Below are 20,746 nucleotides of genomic sequence, written 5' to 3' on the forward strand. Positions count from 1 at the left end.
TATCTTCAATTATCACATGTGGTTGCTATTCCTTTAATTTTACCCAAAAAAAAAATTAAGGCTAAATCACTCTATGCACACCACAATTTTGAAACCTGCTTCGAAACCCATAATGAGCTGAGGAATGCCTGCCAAATCATTGAAGGGGTATGTGTGCCTCTTAATTTCATCAAGTTCAAAAAAGAAAAAGACAACCTTTTATCAGATGGGGAAGGTAACCAATACTACTTTAACAGGAATTAACAAACACCCCCCAATTGAGAAGAAATGGCTCATAGAATGGCATTTGCATTTTTATTCCTTTAAAAGTACAAAGGTTGCGCCCCTACAAACAAATTGACTCATAAAAACCACAAGCAATTCTTTTCAACTTTTCCCTTGTGAGAAAAAGAAATAAAAAGATACAGGGAAAAAAACTTACATCTGAATTCACACTACAATCCTTTTTCTTGCCATAAGCCACCTGCATTAGCATCTGGTCAAAACTGTTCCAACCACTGGCAGCCTGAGGGAGAATCCATACTGCAGAATTCATTGTTGCCCAGGATCTGGTCCTCTCCATCCATACAAATCATTTAAGGAGTCTTCGAGGAGCATGGTGGTCATGGAGGCTCTGATGGATTAGGGTTCGGGGAATAATGCTGGCATTGTTTAATAAATCAACAGCAAGTAAACATTTTAACAGGCATGCTTTATCCTATCTATCCGTTCACAAGCTATATGAGGTCACATTGTTACAACCCTAACAATTGTCACTGGACAAAACAACAAAGTCAAGACAAGAATTTATAGCTATGCAGACTAAAACGACAAGATTCTCAAGGAATATAGCATAAATGAAAAGGTGGAGTGGAAATTTAAATGGAATACAGTTTAGGAAAATACTATTGTTTGAAAATTTGAAACTCCAATCCCACAAATCAAATTATATGAAGAGTAAGAAACCAAATTCTAGCATTGAAGCAAGCAACTATCAATACACATGGGACTAGGATATTGCAGAGAAGAAAATCATTACATGCAAGAGCAATATTATAACCACCAGGGAAAAGAGGGCATACTTCCATATCTTTTCAAATTGCCATTGCCATTAATAGATAATTGTGCCGGTCTCCTCTCTTGACCCAAAGATAGAAGCTCCTGCATCCTTTCAGGCCAATCTGAATTTAGTATTCGAGCAAAATCTTCAACCTCCCTGGGGAAACGATATTATGGGATACCAAAGCAGAAAATATTAATCTTCATGTCCTTGTATTAATTAAAAATACAATCATTATCAAATACAACAAAATAAGGTCAAGACCAAGTGGGGAAGGAGTGCAAGGTAGGGTGTAATATTCTTTTCCAATCCACGGGTATTATCAATGGGAAATGACCACAAGTTAAAGCTCAACCAGTAACATGATGTGGAACGTTCAGAAGCTTCCAATTATCATACATGTGGTGTTGATCGTGATAGATATTTGAATGCCCAAATAATCGCCATCATAAATTCTCATTCACTGAATATGAAATTGCACCATCTTACTTTTAAGCAATGCAATCAAAGGCATGAAGAAATACTGATGGAAATGGTCGGTCCTGGACCATGCAGACAAGAAGATCATCTTTTAACTTCACATCACAATTGATGTGGAAAAAGGTATCCTGTTTTTAAGATAAAAAAAAATAACCATATATGTACATATAAGCTATAAAATACACCAATAACCCACCTCCACGCTCACCTATCAATTTCTTCTTTTAAAGCTGGATCTATCTCGCCATCAATATCAACATCCTCAAACTCCACTGTGGGAGAAAAAATTACATCTGCCGCATCTTGTAAATTTAATTTCTCTCTGAGGCTGGACTGTAATTCATGATCATCCTTGGAATTATGGCATAACGAACTAAAAACATTAGACTCCTGCAAAAATGTAACAAAACAGAAGCTTAACTATTGCCAAACCTCATTACATTTAAAAATAAGGGATGGCAACATGATAGGTCCAACCTTTTTATGCATTTCAGGGGCACACTTTTGCCGATCTTTTCTTTTTTGTTGTTTCTTTCTATTCTTGGAAGTTTTCATCCCTTTGGAATCTGAGAAGAAAAATTCCTTGCCTCTATAAGGCATTCACGAGGATATTAAGTAGATAAAAAAAGAAGACTAAAAGCCACTAAATACAGACATAATTCTGTGTCAACGATATTGTTATGATCCTCTATACAGGTCAAGAAATTTACAACAACAATTCATCATTTGAAACTTTAAATGCATTTATACATAGCACAATGCTATGTAGTCATTAAATTCTTTTCACTATCAGTTGCATGAAACTGAATCTTCAACAAAAATATGATTCATAAGCCAATGCTGTGCAATGAAGAATCCTCAAATAACTAGAAATTATATGAATGATATAAATGAGCAATCAAGTCCAGGTCCCTTTAATTATATGATCAACAAAAAAAATTAAAGCAAAGCCAATGCCAAAAAACTCAAATGTTTGATGAGGAGCTGCATGCATTTCTATCAAGGTGTACCTCTAGATATATCTTTATTCGGCATGACCTGTCAAGCTCTCTCAATCCTCTTCGTAATTTTTAATCATCACAATCAGACATCAGTTCCAAAAAAGAATAATTGGAGAAAGTAGATTTTTTCTTGCCCTGATTTTCTCGAACCTAGAAGTCTACTCGTTCAGTTCCAAATAGGAATTAAAGGAACAAACAGACATTTCCTAGTTTTTATTCTCTATGACATGGCATGATCATGCAACAAAGTTCTAGAAATTTCTAGATTGAAGCACCCATCCTCTGCATTTTTTTTAGAGTAATGCTATACAAACAGACATTGCCTAGTTTTTATCCTCTATGACATGGCATTATAACATTTGCTAGTGGAACTTAAATTCACTGGCAGGCTTGGGGTTATAATATCAAACCTCAGCAAGCCATCATAAAGATAGAAAAAGTTCAGGAATTAAGAGTGCAAAGTACAGTTGACCAACACTCGAGCATACCTCCATCTCCTCCGTTGATGAATGATAAGAGGTCATCAACTGAGCGGTCATCCACATGCTCCTCTTCGGCCTCGACATTCTGCAACAAATGGAGGGCCCAAATCAATCACAAGAATGATGAAATTATATAAGACTTAGGGACGAAGTCAGGACAGAAAAAAATAAAACCTTTAGTTTCTCTCTCTCTTTCAGTTCTTTCCTCTTCTTCGCATACAATCGATTTAGAAGTCGGATCCGTGGATCATCAGTTGTGTTCTTCAAAGGCTCTAGTTTCTCTTCCTAGATCATTAGAATCAAGTTAAAATCACAAGATGTATGAGAAAGACATGCTGCACACAGTTCTTATAAGCACCAGACACCTCTGTTAGATCATCAGGCAAATGAAATATCTCACGTATCTCCTCAGGGGTTTTCCCTTCAATGATTCGTGCAAGTGCGCGGCTAGTAAGATCAACCAAGGGCTTTAGCTGAAGGCTTTCAGCGGCAGAAGTCAACTCACAAAGCCTCTTTGTGTCCATTCGAACAAACTTCTCATCAAAAGACTTGCGTTCCTATGCAAAAGAACAGCCTAAAGTAAGTAAAGCTGTACCTGTGCCATTTCATCTTTCTAAGGCTTTTATGAACTAAAAGAACAGTTCCCTGAACATGCAAATGATTGTTTCAAGTTTTCCCATTTACCAAGTACTTTTGATATCAACTAGGGAGAGCAAGAAACGAATGTAAAGCCAACAAACAGCATATGAAATGCCAGAAATGTGAAGAAACCTTGTTAGAGCGACCAGGTACTTGATGAAACCTGCAGAAATCAAGAATTAGGCTAAACATGGATGTACCAACTCTTTGTGGTAGAGATATAGCATAGTTCTTAGAAGACCCCATTCCCTTTAGTATTACTTCCTGACATATCATGGGGCAAAACATGGCAACTTCTTGTTCCACTTGCTGAACTGCACCATCCGTGGTTTGAATCCAGATATACGATCTCATCATCTGACAATGGATAGCAACAGGATTTGAACCCTTCAGACAATCCCTCATTAACTTCACAAGCAGATGGTTTCAAAAGAAGCTCAGATGAACAAGATATATTTAAGTTGCATGAGATCACAAATCAACAACAAATATCAAATTCTATGTTACAGAGAGTTGCGGGAAGGGAAAAAAAAAAAGCAAACGCTTTTAACTCCTTGTTTCTCACTTTTATAATATCAGCTACAAAATGCTTAAAAAGGTAAGATAGTAAAAGTCAAGTACTATCCTCATTCCAGGAAAATATGTTGCCGCCCCGCCAGAAAAGAACATCCAAATTTACATTTCCATGAACAGTTAAGGGAAGGGTCTGCTTTCTACAACTGAGAAACTACCAAGCCAACGGAAAGACATAATTGCACATAAAAAATAAATAAATAATAATACAAACCTCAGGTTTTACTACAGCCATATCAACTTCTGACATTTGGCAAACAATATCCGAAAGAAGTATCTCCCTCGGTCGCAGCACAACAAGGCTGCATAAAATGCAACGCTGCGTTTAGAGGTTTCTGAGAATCTATACGAAGCTCCAAGCCTCCAACTTCTCCATCACATTGGAAAGACAGAAAGCTAAGAATGAATCTGTCACTTCTCTCAGAAACCTGCATCAACATAAACTAGACCCTAACTTAAAGAAAAAGGGAATTCAATAATAAACTCATTATTAATTAATTTCTTCGCGCTGAGACAGATTTGGCGGTTGGCGGTTGGCTGCCAAATCGGAATTGATAATGGTGGGTGCGTGAGAGAGGTAGAGAAAGAGAGTGAGTAAGTTTTAGGTTGGGAGGGAGAATAATTAAGATAGTGACCGCGAAACTTTGCCATTTATCTGAGTGAAAGGTGCGCGCTTTGTCGCCGTCTAAGGCGTTCGTTCCGATAAAACGTCGCCGCATCCACGTGAACCCGTTTTAGCCTTTAGGATTGGTTTGGGTCGGCCCATACTAGTTTTCCTGTTTTTTCTTTTGTAATAAACTTTTGATAAATTATTTCTTTTTATAAAAACGAAAAATCATACAATTAATGCGGATGGTGTGGCGAAGAATTCTATTATGAATACGTGTAAGGGTACGGATAATTTAGTTAAAATTAAACTTTTTAAAAAATAAATAAATTAATAAAATTGTTCATGAACTCATAAATAATAGATATTTACCAATGAAATATTAGTATAATGATTAAAATACTGCTATATTTTTATAAGAGTAAGAATATAAATTTAATCTTTATGAAATGTATTTATTAAAAAAATTAATCACGAATCTTAAATCGTACTAGCCTCGTCTTCTAAAAAAATATAAATTTTTTTAAAAAAAAAGTGTATATTTCGTGATATTGCCAGAATCGCATCCTCAAGTTTAAAACAAATTTTCATTTCTTCACGTTATTATGAATACGTGTAAGGGTAAGTTTGGTAATTAGTTGCTTCCTATTTCCTGTCCTTTTTCTTAAACTTTTTACATTTTGGTCTAGATCATTACTTTTTTTAGGCCCACCATTATCGTTTACTAATAAAATATTTTATTGTAAAATAAATTATTTTATGCTATTTAGCTGTGATATATAAAATAAATTACAAAATATTTTATAGTGTTTAATAACACTAAATTTTTTTAAAAAAATTATTAGAACATTCCATCCATGATTTTATAAATTTTACCAACACGATAGAATCTAATAAGTATCATTGAGTGTTTTTGTTTTTTTTTTAAATCAACATATTCAACAAAAATTTATCTTTTATATAACTTTCAAAATGCATAGATGTTTAAGGTTGTGATTGTTTTTTAAAATGTTTTTTATATAAAAATACATTAAAATAAATTTTTTTATTTTTTAAAAATTATTTTTGATATTAGCACATCAAAATGATCTAAAAACATCAAAAAATATTAATTTAAAACAAATTAAAAAATTAATTTTTTTAAAAAATATTTTTAAAATATAAAAACAAATATATTCTATTGAACAACTCATACATGTGCGTAATTGACAGTGTGTAAGCTTTTTCATCTAACTTTCCAATTCGTAGGGAAAGTCTATAGATACAAGAAACACTTAAAAATAGAATCAAGATTTCTCGATTCTATAAGTTGATTTCCTCACTTCTTAAAATGGGAAAATAGAAAAAATTCCATTTTATTCATTCCTCGACACCTTTTCCGGTAATGTGAGAGGAACTTTGGCGATGAAACAGTAGCTAGCCCCTCGATAACAACGGCCCGAACACGTATCCTAATATAAATTTCCGAAAACAACCCTCTCACCATCCCTTATTCACAAACTCACCCGACAAAAGTCCACCACCATTTCCTTTGCATGGAGGGGTATCTAAATAATTCTGGCAGTTTCTACTGGGAACCTCTCCTTCACGAGGATGATATGCCACGTGTCATTCTCTCGGTCCTCCTTTCTGTGCATATAAACACCTCTCAGATTTTTTCCCGCTTTCTGAAAATGAAAAAATCGTCGAGAAAAACTCTCACTCTGTTTATCCTCTCCGGACTAAAAGACCGGGGCTTGATAAGCAGAGTGACTATAAATACAGTGTTAAATTTTTAAAATCCAACCTTCATTCTTTGTGATCTCAAATGCTGTAGTTCTCTGATAGCCCCGGTCAATTAGTCAGTTAGCGGTATTTGAAGGAATGGCTATCGGTGGCTTGATTTCGAACCGGAATTTCGGTTCTCTTATAGGCTCAGGTTAGGTTACCTTCTTAACTTGACTTCTGTTTATTATATTTGCCATTTTCTGAATTCATCTTCACTTTATCTGGTTTAATTTTTCAATCTCACTGAGTCAGGCCTATTATGTGTCTTGCCATGGTTGACCATGGCTGTTTTTGCAAATGTAGGAGGCTGGATTGCTGACACACTTGTGAGCAGAGGTCTGTCTATAACAGCAGTTCGGAAGGCAAGGATTAAATACTGCTCTTACTCTTAACCATGTTTAGTTACTATCAGGCTTTAATCACATTAATATATGCTTTGGGCACCGACTGATTGACCAATGACAGTGAGAAGAATTTTAAGTTTCTAAGAACATTGGTATTCTATGTGTTATTCCGAGGATAAAAGGAGCAGTCTATAAACTGATATGCCACATACATCTACTGTGTCGGTTTTGCCGGAGTAAATTTTCCGATTTCCCATAATGTTAGTATGGAGAGGTCATACATGTCTTTAATTTTATAGGTGGTTTTCTTTGTCAAATTAACATTTACTTACTATGTGGATTAAATATAAGGATGTGGATGTAGAATTGGACCTTTACATATACACTCACAACTGAACTAAAAGTAAATATTTGGGATTCTTCGGGTATTTCTTATCAGATGGAGTAAATAATTTGAGAGCTGTCAGTTTGATTAGATTTAACCAGCTCAAAGCAGTACTGATATGGGTAATAGAACATGCATTCCACTTTTTTGCAATAATTTCTGCTGCCTGGTTTTCTTCAAGCCAAGTAATGGTTGCTCTTCAAAATTTGTTACTATCGCAGATCATGCAATCAATTGGGTTCTTAGGTCCAGCCTTCTTCCTTACACAACTCAGCCACGTCAGGACTCCTGCTATGGCTGTACTCTGCATGGCATGCAGTCAGGTTCTTTCTAGATTGATGCCACCTTCACCAGTTTCACTCATCTTTTAATATTTGTTGTTTCTGACTATGACATGGATATCAAGACCTTCCGTTTCGCTGTTGGATGAAAAATGGTGGTTTCTAGGTATTGTTTGCAAAGTGATTTCAGAAGGAATAGTATAAGTAATTTCAGTAAGAATAGTAGAACTGTACTATCCAACTCACCCTGCTTGCATGACTTGATACTGTCCTGGACTGGTTTTGTTATGGACTTACCTCTGATTCAATAATAAGCATATAGGTTTAAATTAGAAGACTTGAGCGTGAAAGCTTAATTTAGAATGAGGATGTGTTACGAGCAGTCTGAATATCGAAAGGAAAGACCAGGCCACCTCCTTTCGTGCTGTGTTTCAAAGCTGGATTTTCTTTTTCATCTTCCATTTCTCCTTTTCCTATCAATTTTTAAAGGCATAACCATAAGCATCTCATGAACATCAGATCAAAGGGGCAAGTCAAAAGAGAGATTTTTTTCTATATGCATATGCATGAGCACAAACAAACTTCAAGGCCTTGAAATACCACGTAAGGGAGGCGAGGCACCCCTGCATTTTATTTTCTTGGAATGTGTTAGAGAATAATATAAATCATATCTTGGGATCTTATCTAACAGCTTAAGCTATTGGGTTGAGATGGTTTCTTGACATGGTATCAGAGTCTTGATGACCAAGTGGTCTCGAGTTCGAATCTCACCATCCCCATTTAATTGATAAAAATTAAGCACAAGGTAATGTGGGCCTGTGCAAGTTTTAAGCCCAAAGGGCTTTCACTTGAGGGGGTGTGTTAGAGAATAATATAAATCATATCTTGGGACCTCACCTAACAGCTTAAGCTATTGGGTTGAGATGAATTCGAGAAGCATTACCTTGTGAAAAGCGTTCTTCTAAGTCTTTCCATAATTCTTCTGCTGTCATAAAAAATGCCACACTATCATGTAGCGTAGGATGAAGAGAATTAAAAATCCAAGAAAGGACCATTGAATTGCATTTGATCCATGCAGACTCTTCTTTTGAACCAGATGATGGACGAGTAATAGATCCATCTACGAAGCCAAATTTGCTTTTGGCTTGGAGTGCATTCGTCATAGCACGACGCCATATGGGATAATTTTCTTCTTTTAGGAGACAGGTTACTAACGCTGTTCCTGGGTTATCAGAAGCATGAAGGATGTATGGTGATGAGGCATCAAGGTTAATTTGGGTAGTATTTGATTGAGCATTGCTCAAAAAATTTTCTTCGGCCATGGAAAATTTAGGATTTTAACTTCTTGACAGAATGAGATAAAAATGCTGAAAATGTATAAATAAGTGGAGAAGAAAAATTTGAACTCGCTGATAAATTAAAACATGTTCTAAGATGTCCAATATATGGCAATTATGTGCACGTGACTGTGCTATTATGGCTTCCAGTAATGATATTAGTTAGCGGATGGAAGCTGTAAAACTTAGATGGCCTTTTATTTCTTCAAAATCCTGGATGAATTCTTGGTATCCTTTGTTGACGACAGGGATCGGATGCATTCTCACAGTCTGGTCTCTATTCAAATCACCAAGATATTGGCCCCCGTTATGCTGTGAGTCATCTCTATCTTTCGCATGACTACTTGGAGATCACCTTTAATTGTGGTTTTCAAAATGTTTTGCCCCCTATGCTACTTGTTTATTGAAGATATGGTTGTACTTGTTTTCTAATGGCCTGTTCTGTTTGTCTTTTTCCCACATCAGTAAAGAAAAACTACTGTCTTCATCCTTGTAGAAGTCGTCTATAAACTTGAAGAAATTAGTCAAAAGTAAGCTAATAAATTTCAATTACAGGGAGTTCTATTAGGACTCTCAAATACTGCAGGAGTGCTTGCAGGTGTCTTTGGTACTGCCGCAACTGGATACATACTCCAAAGGGGTAAAACACTATAAGCAAATTAACTCCTACCTTTTGTTCTGCTGCGGGGATTTTTACTTCTTAATTTGTTGTTTCTTCTCAATTTCTTTTTTTTTTTTTTTATTCACGTGGGGTGTCCGGGCCAGCTTACGCGCACCACGACTATTCCCCACGGCCCACTGGACATCCTGCAAGCCCAGGAGCAGGTAAGGCACCGCGGGGGTGACAGGCATGCACATAGAGGGTCGAACCCGGGAGGGGGGCGGAACAAATCCACGATGGACCATAGCAGTTAAACCCTCAAGTGCTGGGTACACATGAGGGCTCGAACCAGGACACTCAGGCAGTGCAAAGCCTGCCAAGGCCACTGAGCTTCCGCAGGTTCTTGGGCTGATGTGTTCTACATTGTTATTGATTTTAGTTGGGCTTATATTAAGAAAAAATAAAACGGAAGGGGTTTAAATAGTGTCAAATAGTGAAATGGTGATCTTGTCTCACCAAAAACATTTCGCCTTATTATTAGAGATAATAGAGTATTGTCATATTTTTTACACATTAAAATTACTTCCTCATGACAAAAAAAAATATTGAACTAGTGTCTAGAGTCTATGGACACTATTTAGTTTTTTTTTTTTTTTTAAAAGCATAGTAAAGCAATTAGATTGCTCTTAATTAAAATATAAAAAAAACTTTAATATGTGTTAAATGAGTTTTTTCATCTTTTTATCCTGATTTTTTTTTTTGTTACTGTGAAGTTGAATGAGAGGTATTTTTGTAATTGAATAAATGTAAATATTATTTGAAAAAATGGTTGTTGATGTATTGCACGCATCAGTGCGTGGGTTGATGTCAAGCCATTTAAGTGATGCATGCAGGGTTGTTTGGTGGCCAAATAGTGGCTTCTAGGGTGTCGTTTGAATTATCTCGGTGGCCCTTTTATTCTTGAGCGTCATGAGTGGCATATGGATATTTGATTTGGTGTTGATGACTTTTTTTTCTCTCCTCCTTGATTTTCATGCATGAACTTCCATGTTTTCAAAGCAGCCCTTCAGTTTGTTTTTTCTTCATATTTAATCTATATTTTCTTATTATTATTTATTTTATTTGAAATAATTTATAGAATTGATTTTTTTTTCAATTTTTTTTCCTTCAAATTTTTTATTTGTCAAATTTGGTCTCTATTCTGTAATCGCTATTTTTTAATTGAATTTATTTTTCAATTTTATCCCTAGATATTTTATTTTATTTTATTTTTATCTCAAATTTGATCTTTATTTTTTTATTTTTATTTTTTTTACTTTAACAAATTTTTTAGATTTAAATATTTTTCTAATTTTATCTTTCAACATTAAATTGGTTGAGAAATAAGCTTCTTGGTTGAACCGGAGTTTAGAATTTCACAGGTTACGAGTTTGGAAGATTAAGTTTATGTTTGACATTGAGGTTGAATTTATTTTTCATCAAAATTTAATTTTTTTATTTCAAATTAATTTTTATAATATTTTTATAATATTTTTATATTATTTTGATATACTGATGTTTGAAATAATTTTTTTTAAAAATATATTATTTTAATATATTTTTAAATGAAAAAACTTTAAAAAACAATATTTATTATTTCTCCCTATTCTTCGGGAATTGATTAGTTTGCTTCTCTCTTGTATCATTGAATATTAAAAATTAAGTTATATTATTTTATATTAGCAAGATTTGACCGGCTACAGCGGATAGCTACTAATATGGAAGACGTTGTCTACCAACAATTTCACCAAAAAGAAAGAATTATAGAGCCCAAGCCGAACTAATAACATATATAGAGCACATGGACCCAATGACATGGTTTAACTGTTTTCCGTGCTATTTGCTTCTTTCCTTGTCTGGGGGTGCTTACCGCTACTTGCAGAGTAGAGTGCACGTGACGTGTGTTTGGTATTGTTAGGTGCTTCTAGTTAGAAGCAACCTTAGAATTCCTTGGGAATTGCCTCTGCTTGGACCATTCTAGAAAGTTTCAATACTAACTACTGAAGTGGCCGGGACAGAAGATTTTCTGGGGAAAAAAAATGGTAGAATAGAAAATTCATGATCCATGGAATTAGCTAGAGAATCAAAGTAGCATTCTTTTCATAAAAAGAAAAAAAAAACATTCTCTTCTGTGCTTTGCAGAATCTGCCCAAATGATAGCTTGAGCATCTTTCACATACTCTTTTGGTCGATCTTCTTTGTCGACAAAATAATTAGTGTTTTAGATTCGGATGCTGATTAAGATGCGGTAATGTATGTGCAGGTGTACTGGAAGAATACAGCTTTCGATCTTCTTGGTTACTCGTCAAGATTTGACGAAGATCTTATTCTGCAAGCGGTCACAATTCAGGAACACGCTCTGTATATCCCATGTTTGAGTAGAAAGTATCGGCTGAAGTGTTACCAGTCCCACCTCATGCATCTTCAAAACATGATAAAGATTGAACACAAGGGGTAATATACTCGGAACTATTCTCCCACTCGCGAGCAAGCTCTCAATTATCAAATATCAAGTAAAGCATGTTCCCATTAGGCCTTCCAGCATACCTAGCTAAGAAATACGTAATTATGGATGGTGAATATTATTTTTTAAAATATTTTTTATTTAAAACAATATTTTTTAATATCAGCATTTTCAAACCATCCAAACACAAAAGAAAAATTTACAGCAAAAATAATTTTGCTTTCATGTTCCTGTCGAATCTTCCAACCACGTAGCAGCAGCCTTCGCAATTCGCATGCGATCTCTGAATGCGCATGGTTTCAGTGACGCATCATAATTATCGATTTTTCTTTGAAATTCCTCGCATCTTTCAAGCAAAATTATTACCTTTTTTAAAAAATAAAAAATAAATGACTTGTCAGTACAAGAAATGTAAACTTTTTGATCCAAATCCTCGTGTTTTCTTAACAAACCAGGTCAAATATGTACAAATCCCATTAAAAATCCAGATACATCTCCCAGTGATGATAGATAGACTTCACTGTGGATACTACGGAATTCATGGGTGTTTTAGATACACAGTGAGTTCTCTACTACCTGCCAATCTTCAATGAAAAATGAATTCCCACAACGAGCCAGATACTGAAAAACCACCACCACAATTACAGAAGCACAAAAATATCAAACTTTTAACATGTAGCCATGGAGCTCTGTCATGTGAAAATTAGGTCAACCACACAGAAAAATACAGTAATTTACCATCCTGACACTCTTGTCAATATCTTAGTTGTCGCTTGAGGTACTTCCCCTGATAAAAGAACCGCGTCGATGGCCACCCACAATCACATCTTTAAGACGAGTTATTGGCCCCAATATCCTCCCACTTTTCTGCAAACAGAGCAATAGAAGTAAGACTTAGTGGAAAAGACGAGTTCAAAAAGGAACTGGACATGGGGAAAGTGTTGTAATTGATAGATATTATCCATGCAGCAGAGTATGGCAGCAAACAAGGTGTGGGGATCATGAAGGCAACAACCATAACTTGATGTGCCATCCATATGCAAAAATGAGTAAATTAATTTATGCCAAGTGCTAAAATCTGCTCAAACACAATAGAAAGAAGTTAAGCAGCAGTTTTAGTGCGCCAATTAAGTACTTACAACACTGGCACAAAGGTAAAGGTAACAAGCATGATCTAGTGTGCAAATTTCAGAAGCTACCTATATGACTAGGAGTTACCAGAAGCTCAATTGATTTTAGGCTGGAGTGCAACTCATTTACGTGTAAAGCTTTAATCAATCCAGTATGTAGCCTCATGCTCTTGCATATCAGAGCTCAGGCAGCCAAAGTTTAAAAATAAAAAAGAAAGAATTATATATATTAAAATGGAGGGAAGTATTAACAGGAGACTGTTATCAATTAATAATAACTTCTTGCAGTTGTTGGTATAAGTTGTGGCTATTGCATTGCATTTCTCTCTACTTCTTCACCAGCACATTCCTCGTGCTCTCTCTTTTCCCTCAAATAACATCTTTAGTGATTACACATTAACCAGCAGGGTTCTAAACTTCAACCCCAATAGATAATACAAGAAAATATGAGCTCCCAAAACCCAAGCAGATTCTACCATCATACTAATCACATGTAGAGCTAGATGTAAAGTTTTAAGCAAAATTTATATGCAGACAAAGTCTTGATCCATGGAAAAATAAATAAAAAGGGGATGGGGATGCAGGAAAAAAGCACCTCATTGTTGATGATAGCCTGCCACCTTTCTTGCTGCCAGCGCTGTCCAAGGATTACAATTCCCATCACAGCTGCTGCAACAAAAATGGACCAAAATGTATTTGCCTCTTTTGCATGAGCATGCAAGGAAGCCACCCTTCTCTTCCACCAAGCATCACAAGGAAGGCTGTCATCTTTGGCAGCTTTCGGTGAGGAAGGAACATCAGTAGGAAAATCTAAGACCTTTTCAGAAGGTTCGTTTACTTCAGGAATTCCAAGGTTCTCATCATATGTGGTTGATCCACCAAGTGCTGTTTCGCTGTGTAGAGAACCAAATGCCGCTGTACTGTATATACTTTGTTCCTTGTCACTGAAATCTTGCAGAGTTGTGCTTTCTTCAAATTCTTTACCATTTTTTCCCTTCACATCAAACAACTGCATCCCATGAAACTCTTCAGATTCATCCAACCCCTTGAGTGGCCAAATCTCTTCATTTTTACAACTGGATCTACCTCCCTCTTCTAAACCAAGCTCAGGGGGCACATTCTTCCCTACTTGTGAATCAAGAATCTCACTGTTAACAGGTTCCAATGACAAATTCTCATGTTGACCTGGTGGAAGCACAAAATGACGAGACATGAATAAAGCCCGAGAAGTTTCATCCCCATCCTCATCATAAGCCCTGCTGCTTTCGTAATCCTTCTGATCAACTTCTTTTGGACCAGGAGCAGCTGCATATGTTGATGCTGTAAGAGATACAACCTCCCAATCATTCCCACGAGAGCGATTCTCCTCCCCTTCGTTTTTACCCTCCATCCTCCACGTACACTATCTTCCTAAGTTCACATACACAGGAAAACATCGAGAAATACAATATTCTTTGATCAAATTATGGACCAAGTTAATTTAATAGCACCATAAAGCAGCCAGGATACCAAGATATCAACCAAAAGCACACAAAACAGGCCAAAAAAAATATTTCAGCTCTATCATTAACCACTCGTTTTCTGTTCAGTTTCCTGAAAACACAAATTCAATCAATCTCCGGTGAATTATTACACGAAAAAAAAAGTGCAAGTCCCAATCGATATAACTCTAGTTAAAGCAGTGGTGATCAATAAAACTGACAAACCACAAACTCTACATATTATGAATAATTCATTTTCAATAAATCTAATAAAATCATTCCCTTCAATTAGTATCAACTTGACAAAAATGATTTCTACACTTAGAATCAAACTAGATAATAAAACAAAAACCTAACTCCACCATACGGAAAACGATAACTGTGCGCATGATAAACAACCGATCAGTCAAATAAAACAATTACAGATCCCAAACACAAGCTCGCAGACAATCAAAACACAGTCATCATCCATCGGAGAAAAACAACGGCTGAGATCTTTCGAGATGCAGACAACGAAAGTAGATATGGAGAACTCACAGGTATATAATCGGACGAGATCTAGAGCGATATGGAGACCAAAACGATGACGTTTTGCTGACGATGGTGGAAAATGCCTGGAGAGGAGTGCCGAGAGGGAGAAATGGGATTTTATTGTATTGTACTCGACTGTACTACTCTCAGGATGAGAACAAGTAAACCTGCAGTGGCCGGTTGTTGAGGAGGGTCGAGGAAATGGTTTTGACCGGCTGCAGTAGGTGAAGCGTGTTCGGTTGTGTGATTAGTGGATTCAAAGCTTATCTGCTCGCTTCCGTACAGTCAGGGAATCGTGATTCCTTGCTTGCGTCTAAACTTCTTTAAAATTAGCAAGCTAGCTTTGCGTGGGAGGGAGGGAAGGCATGTTTTTTACACGTCCGTTAAATCATGATTATCAGAGCAAGTTAATATATATATATATATATATATATATATATATATATATATAATTATATATTTTATACGTCCGTTAAATCATGATTATCAGAGCAAGTTAATATATATATATATATATATAATTATATATTTTACACGTCCGTTAAATCATGATTATCAGAGCAAGTTAATATATATATAGATTTTACACGTCCGTTAAATCATGATTATCAGAGAGAGAGAGTGTGTGTGTGTATCAAAATAACGTATCCATATTTTATATGTGGTGTAAGGCTAAAAATAGTAAATATAATAAAATTATGTCAAAATATATTAAAAAAATTTAAAAATTATATAGAAAGCAACTATTTAAATAAATATAAAATAATTAAAAAAAACTATTCAAAAGAGCCTAAATAAACAAAATAAAAGATAAAAGTGATATTAACTTAAATCTAAATTAAAATTTTATTTTGAAAAAAAAACATAAAAAAAATAAATTAAAAAAAAAGCCAATGTGTCTGCCCGAATTAGTAAGGGTCCACGCACTTGGGCTCTTATATTTTTAGTGGATGTCGTTAGCTCCAATTGGTTTTAGAAAATAAAAATTTAAATTTTCATATTTTGGTTACTTACTGTGGTAATTGGAAAACCAAAAATAAATTATTTTTTTATTTAAAAATTCATTTTGATCTAAAACACTCTACAAACCTTGTTAAATTAATTAATGAACCCAAAAAATCACCCCAATAACCAAAATCAATTGGAAATTAAAAATATTCTCGAGTTTAGATTTGTTTTTTATACACTTTCAATGTAAAAAAAACATTTAAATGAAACTCCCCTCGTTATAGAGAACCAATTGACATAAAATTTTCATGTTTTGGTGACTGAAATTAATATTAGTATCATTTTTTATTCTTTACTGCTAGAATCAATTGATCCTCTCTTTTATTTCAAAATATGGATTAAAAAAACTAAAATTAATTTTTTTTCTGAAACTTTAAAAATTAAAGGACTAGTTCTTATATTGTATTCTCTCATGGCCTAGTGTGGCCGGAATTGTTTAATCATCAGTACTGTTTGTGATATATTATGTCTTGTTTTATTTGCATGTTCTTACTAATAGAAGGTGTTTTATCAAATTTTAAAATTAAATTAGAGACCAGTTTAATAAAATAGAGTTTAAATTTATAGTATAAAAAGAAAAAAGAAAAAACAAAGGGGCTTTTCTCAAATTCGCATGAAAAATTAGGATTTTATGTTTATGTCATGACTATTAACATAAAAATTTAAATTTTTTTTTTGTTAAAATTTAATATGGTTTGTACGTTTTGAATTGTTTTGATGTGTTGGTATTAAAAATAATTTTTTAAAAATAAAAAAACACCATTAACATATATTTTGATATAAAAAATTATTTAAAACACAATTACTACCACATCAACAAACCACTTTCTTAGTGTAAGATATTCTTGGTCAGTTTCATGAAATCCCGGTTGTCAAATCATGTGTCTTCGATTTTTGACAACCCTCTAGTATTCAAATATTCAATAAAAAAAAATTACAATTTTATCACCATTACAATTAAAAAATCGAAAAAATTTGCACTTATGTCACTGTATAATAATAATAATAATAATAATGTATCCTATACAATGCATCGGGTTGTGATTTGGATTGGAATTGAAAATATAAAATGCAATATGGATCTAAGGAGATGATTCGTGCATAAGAAAAGACAAATCTACTGTATCATGGATATATTATAAAAAAGACCCGAGAGGGACCCATACTTTTTGCATTCTTTGTAATCTCAGTATGAAATTACGTATTTTAGATTTGTTTTTTCATTTTAAAAGTTTTTTAAAAATTTTTTATTTTTTATTTTAAATTAATATTTTTTAATATTTTTAGATCATCTTGATGCGCTGATATTAAAAATAATTTTTTTAAAAAAAAATATTATTTTTAATATATTTTTAAGTGAAAAGCAACCACAACCACCCTTCTAAATAGTCTCAACTTATTTCTTATGTTTTTGATGAATTTTTAGTAATTAATGCAATGTTAGGAGATATAATTTGTTTGTTGACACCCAAAATCATGTCACGAGATGCATGAAAATTCAATTCTACAAATCGGATAAGAATAGTTAGTCTAGAAAACAAAAATCTATATATAAAAGGGCAAGATGCCTTGTTCAATAACAGGTCTTACCTGGAGGAAACGCTTCCAGACTCCATACAATGGTGGTGGACCTTGTGAAAGAGCATTCTGTTTTCTTGTGGCTCAGGGGAAGTATTCAATCTGTTTTTTGGAAAGGGAAGCAAATATATTTGTTGCCAACGGGAAACGGAAGCAAAATTAAGGCCTTGTTTGGCTCGTTCTTTGAATAAGGACTTGAAAAGGGCCTTAATTTAGCTTCCCTGTACGATTGGCAACAAATATATTTGGTCTTTTGCCAAAAAAACAGGTTGAATACTTCCCCTGAGCCACAAGAAAACAGAATGCTCTGCTTTCACAAGGTCCACCACCATTGTATGGAGTCTGGAAGCGTTTCTTCCAGGTAGGACCTGTTATTGAACAAGGCATCTTGCCCTTTTATATATGGATTTTTGTTTGAAAGAATTCACTAAATAAGTGGCTCAGGGGAAGTATATTTGTTGCCAATCGTACAGGGAAGTTAAATTAAGGCCCTTTTCAAGTCCTTATTCAAAGAACGAGCCAAACAAGGCCTTAATTTTGCCTCCGTTTCCCGTTGGCAACAAATATATTTGCTTCCCTTTCCAAAAAACAGATTGAATACTTCCCCTGAGCCACAAGAAAACAGAATGCTCTGCTTTCACAAGGTCCACCACCATTGTATGGAGTCTGGAAGCGCTTCTTCCAGGTAGGACCTGTTATTGAACAAGGCATCTTGCCCTTTTATATATGGATTTTTGTTTGAAAGAATTCACTAAATAAGTGGCTAACGCTATCTTGCAAGTTGTGTTAGATCTTTTTTAGTAGCAAAAAAAATCACAAAACTTAACGTTCAGTTAAATGATGAAATTGAAAAAAAATATATATTTAAAAAAAAACGTGAGTTAATCCAGGTTAATTTGACTAGTTTACTATATGCGAAATAAGATCATGATAAAAAAATAATATTTAAAAAGAATAGAAAAAAAAGGAACAAAGTTAACAAGTTATCTTCCCCTTGAAAGATAAAGATAAAAATAAAAATAAAAATGATTTAAACGAGCAAGCTTACCCAAGCCAATACTCCTAAGCTTTTTTAAAGGCTCAAGTATACTGGGCTACTAGGCACGCGAGTTTGGTCTAACTTTTTTTTACATTGATTTTCTAGAAAAAATATTAGTTTTTTTTTATTTTATCATTCAATATTCTATTGATTTTCAGTTGTTCTTCATGTTTTTTTGATAATATAATTAAATAAAAAGGTATTATTAAACCCAGTAAAATTCATAGCCCGGGTAACGGGTTTGTTGGGTTAACCCGAGATTACCTAGGTCAATCCAATATATTATTCTCTTGATATTTAAAAAAAAACTCTTGATTTTTTTAAAGCAAAACAATTTTTTTTGTCATTTGTTTTTGTATTTTTATATTTTTTTTCTTTGTACCGTAAGTCCATTAAATCATGTAATAACAACTCCAATATTACATTAATTACCAAAGAGTTTAACCAACGCATGGAGATAGGTTGACATGGAACAAGAATACAAGCCATAGGGAGATGACAAATGGTAGCTTGGCTACTACCCCTTCTAAAAGCGTGTTTAGCAGTATTGCTTTTCAAATAACTTTTCGTGCTAAAATATATTTTAATAATTTTTTTTCATTTTTTAAAAATTATTTTTGACATCAGCACATCAAAACAATCCAAAACATACAAACCATATTAAATTTTAACAAAAAAAAAATTTCAAATTTTTTAGGAACGCAGGTTGAATCGCGTTCCAAACGCTTCCTAAATCATGCATCCAAAGAGTGATTTTTTAAGTTGAATCTCTCATCTACTGAAACGTTACCCGAACCTTCGTTGTTGGTGATCTCAAGTTTAGTTTGAACAGATCATATAACCCGTGATATGTAACATATAGGTTTTGAAGTTAATTTTTAAGGTAAAAATAAATATTTTAGTCACATGGTCCCTTATATTTGATATATTTTTATTTATTTTATCTTAAATGTTAATTATAATTGCCAAGAATAAATTATTTTTATTTTTATAAATGTATTATGCAAAAACAACTTATTTATGTTAAGAAAATAAGAGAAATTTTTTTAAAGATAAACTATAATAATCTCTTTAAAATATTATGAAAATAAAAAAAATAATTAAAAAATCAATTTCTATTTTAAAAAAATTAAACTTAACAATTTAAAAAAAAAAACAAGAGTAAGTATTAATTGAAATTCATATATACAAAATAAAGGTTGGACGTTGCTAGGCTTGGCAGTCCAGGCCCGCAAGCCTAGCTAATAATGAAAAGTTATAGACACGCGTGATTTATTTTTTTTAAAGCGTCCACTCTAGTTTTTTTTTTTTTATCAAATTACATATCATCCATTGTGGCATATAACTTGTCATTTGCTGGACAATTTTTTGATCATCGCAATTGAGATTCAAGTTTATGGATCTTAAAAAGCTATTTTCAACTTATTTTCACTCGAAAACACAAAAAAAAATTAAGATTTCAAAAAACTCATTTCAAACCTCAAAACACCCTCTAATTATTCTAAAAAACAAAAATTAAATGAATAAAAAAAACTTAGCAGACTCTAATCTATTTTTCTTAGCATGGTTAAAGGACAATACGATCTTCATTGAACTCGTCATTGCAAAGACAAACTCAATGAAACCAAAATCAACATTTTTTTGTGCCTAAAATGTGGTTGGCTGAACACTTTCTCTTCCCTTAATTTTTTTCTTATTACTTTCTCTCTTATCTCTTCAAATTCAGGGACTAAAATGTGAAAAAAATAAAATTCAAAGCTACATGAAGCTAAAATAACAAGGATTAAAAAAATACATAAGCTAAAACTTTAGGGATTAAATTGAAGTTTTTATGTCAAGATAAAAGGGGAAGGAATATTCAATGCAACATTGGATACGAGAGAGCATACTAAGCAAAATAAATCCCAGCATATAAATCATGCTAAGGATGAAATTGAAAT

General features: G+C 33.8%; 3 protein-coding genes across 15 annotated transcripts; 1 reads left to right on the forward strand and 2 right to left on the reverse strand.

The window, feature by feature from the left end:
* Positions 1 to 257: 257 nt before the first annotated feature.
* On the reverse strand, positions 258 to 4,983 carry LOC7457345 (SKP1-like protein 21). Of its 8 annotated transcripts, none has more exons than XM_052450370.1 (9): positions 4,429 to 4,983; positions 3,774 to 3,998; positions 3,368 to 3,559; positions 3,177 to 3,287; positions 3,009 to 3,087; positions 1,997 to 2,085; positions 1,728 to 1,909; positions 1,062 to 1,195; positions 258 to 613 (listed from the first exon to the last, which is right to left on the reverse strand). In XM_052450370.1, exons 1-9 carry the CDS (start codon positions 4,462 to 4,464, stop codon positions 603 to 605), a joined length of 1,059 nt encoding a protein of 352 aa, XP_052306330.1. In that variant the 5' UTR covers positions 4,465 to 4,983; the 3' UTR covers positions 258 to 602. The 8 variants fall into 8 exon arrangements, 7 of the variants coding, with proteins under 7 accessions (XP_052306330.1, XP_052306331.1, XP_024450719.1 ...); XM_052450371.1 differs by having other exon boundaries at positions 258 to 641; positions 4,429 to 4,982; XR_002980261.2 differs by lacking the exon at positions 4,429 to 4,983 and having other exon boundaries at positions 258 to 325; positions 422 to 1,195; positions 3,774 to 4,421.
* A 1,422-nt stretch (positions 4,984 to 6,405) lies between these two features.
* Positions 6,406 to 12,219, forward strand: LOC7461774 (ascorbate transporter, chloroplastic-like). 5 transcript variants are annotated; one of them, XM_024595554.2, is made up of 6 exons: positions 6,409 to 6,739; positions 6,841 to 6,950; positions 7,539 to 7,640; positions 9,184 to 9,249; positions 9,491 to 9,575; positions 11,839 to 12,210. In XM_024595554.2, the coding sequence occupies exons 1-6, from the start codon at positions 6,685 to 6,687 to the stop codon at positions 11,889 to 11,891; spliced, it is 471 nt and encodes a 156-aa protein (XP_024451322.2). In that variant the 5' UTR covers positions 6,409 to 6,684; the 3' UTR covers positions 11,892 to 12,210. The 5 variants fall into 5 exon arrangements, with proteins under 5 accessions (XP_052306527.1, XP_024451322.2, XP_052306528.1 ...); XM_052450568.1 differs by lacking the exon at positions 11,839 to 12,210 and adding an exon at positions 9,701 to 9,927; XM_052450569.1 differs by lacking the exon at positions 11,839 to 12,210 and adding an exon at positions 9,936 to 10,375 and having other exon boundaries at positions 6,412 to 6,739.
* A 237-nt stretch (positions 12,220 to 12,456) lies between these two features.
* Positions 12,457 to 15,532, reverse strand: LOC7457346 (ATG8-interacting protein 2). 2 transcript variants are annotated; one of them, XM_024595553.2, is made up of 4 exons: positions 15,188 to 15,491; positions 13,765 to 14,579; positions 12,778 to 12,906; positions 12,457 to 12,660 (listed from the first exon to the last, which is right to left on the reverse strand). In XM_024595553.2, exons 2-3 carry the CDS (start codon positions 14,557 to 14,559, stop codon positions 12,802 to 12,804), a joined length of 900 nt encoding a protein of 299 aa, XP_024451321.1. In that variant the 5' UTR covers positions 14,560 to 14,579; positions 15,188 to 15,491; the 3' UTR covers positions 12,457 to 12,660; positions 12,778 to 12,801. The 2 variants fall into 2 exon arrangements, with proteins under 2 accessions (XP_024451321.1, XP_002302591.1); XM_002302555.4 differs by having other exon boundaries at positions 12,457 to 12,906; positions 15,188 to 15,532.
* Positions 15,533 to 20,746: the final 5,214 nt, after the last annotated feature.

This window comes from Populus trichocarpa, chromosome 2, assembly GCF_000002775.5.
Source record: "Populus trichocarpa isolate Nisqually-1 chromosome 2, P.trichocarpa_v4.1, whole genome shotgun sequence".
Classification (NCBI taxonomy): domain Eukaryota; kingdom Viridiplantae; phylum Streptophyta; class Magnoliopsida; order Malpighiales; family Salicaceae; genus Populus; species Populus trichocarpa.

What these genes read in the sequence shown, in the direction of transcription:
- LOC7457345 (XM_024594949.2), bottom strand. Translation starts at nt 4,046, where the DNA reads ATGAGGGATTGTCTGAAGGGTTCAAATCCTGTTGCTATCCATTGTCAG. An exon ending in CCCCTGAAATGCATAAAAAG is followed by an intron (nt 1,910 to 1,996) that starts GTTGGACCTATC and finishes ACATTTTTGCAG; the next exon opens with GAGTCTAATGTTTTTAGTTC. An exon ending in TTAAAAGAAGAAATTGATAG is followed by an intron (nt 1,196 to 1,727) that starts GTGAGCGTGGAG and finishes TCGTTTCCCCAG; the next exon opens with GGAGGTTGAAGATTTTGCTC.
- LOC7457346 (XM_002302555.4), bottom strand. Translation starts at nt 14,559, where the DNA reads ATGGAGGGTAAAAACGAAGGGGAGGAGAATCGCTCTCGTGGGAATGAT. An exon ending in AGGCTATCATCAACAATGAG is followed by an intron (nt 12,907 to 13,764) that starts GTGCTTTTTTCC and finishes CTCTGTTTGCAG; the next exon opens with AAAAGTGGGAGGATATTGGG.
- LOC7461774 (XM_052450567.1), top strand. Translation starts at nt 6,685, where the DNA reads ATGGCTATCGGTGGCTTGATTTCGAACCGGAATTTCGGTTCTCTTATA. An exon ending in TCTGCATGGCATGCAGTCAG is followed by an intron (nt 7,641 to 9,183) that starts GTTCTTTCTAGA and finishes TGTTGACGACAG; the next exon opens with GGATCGGATGCATTCTCACA. An exon ending in ATATTGGCCCCCGTTATGCT is followed by an intron (nt 9,250 to 11,838) that starts GTGAGTCATCTC and finishes ATGTATGTGCAG; the next exon opens with GTGTACTGGAAGAATACAGC.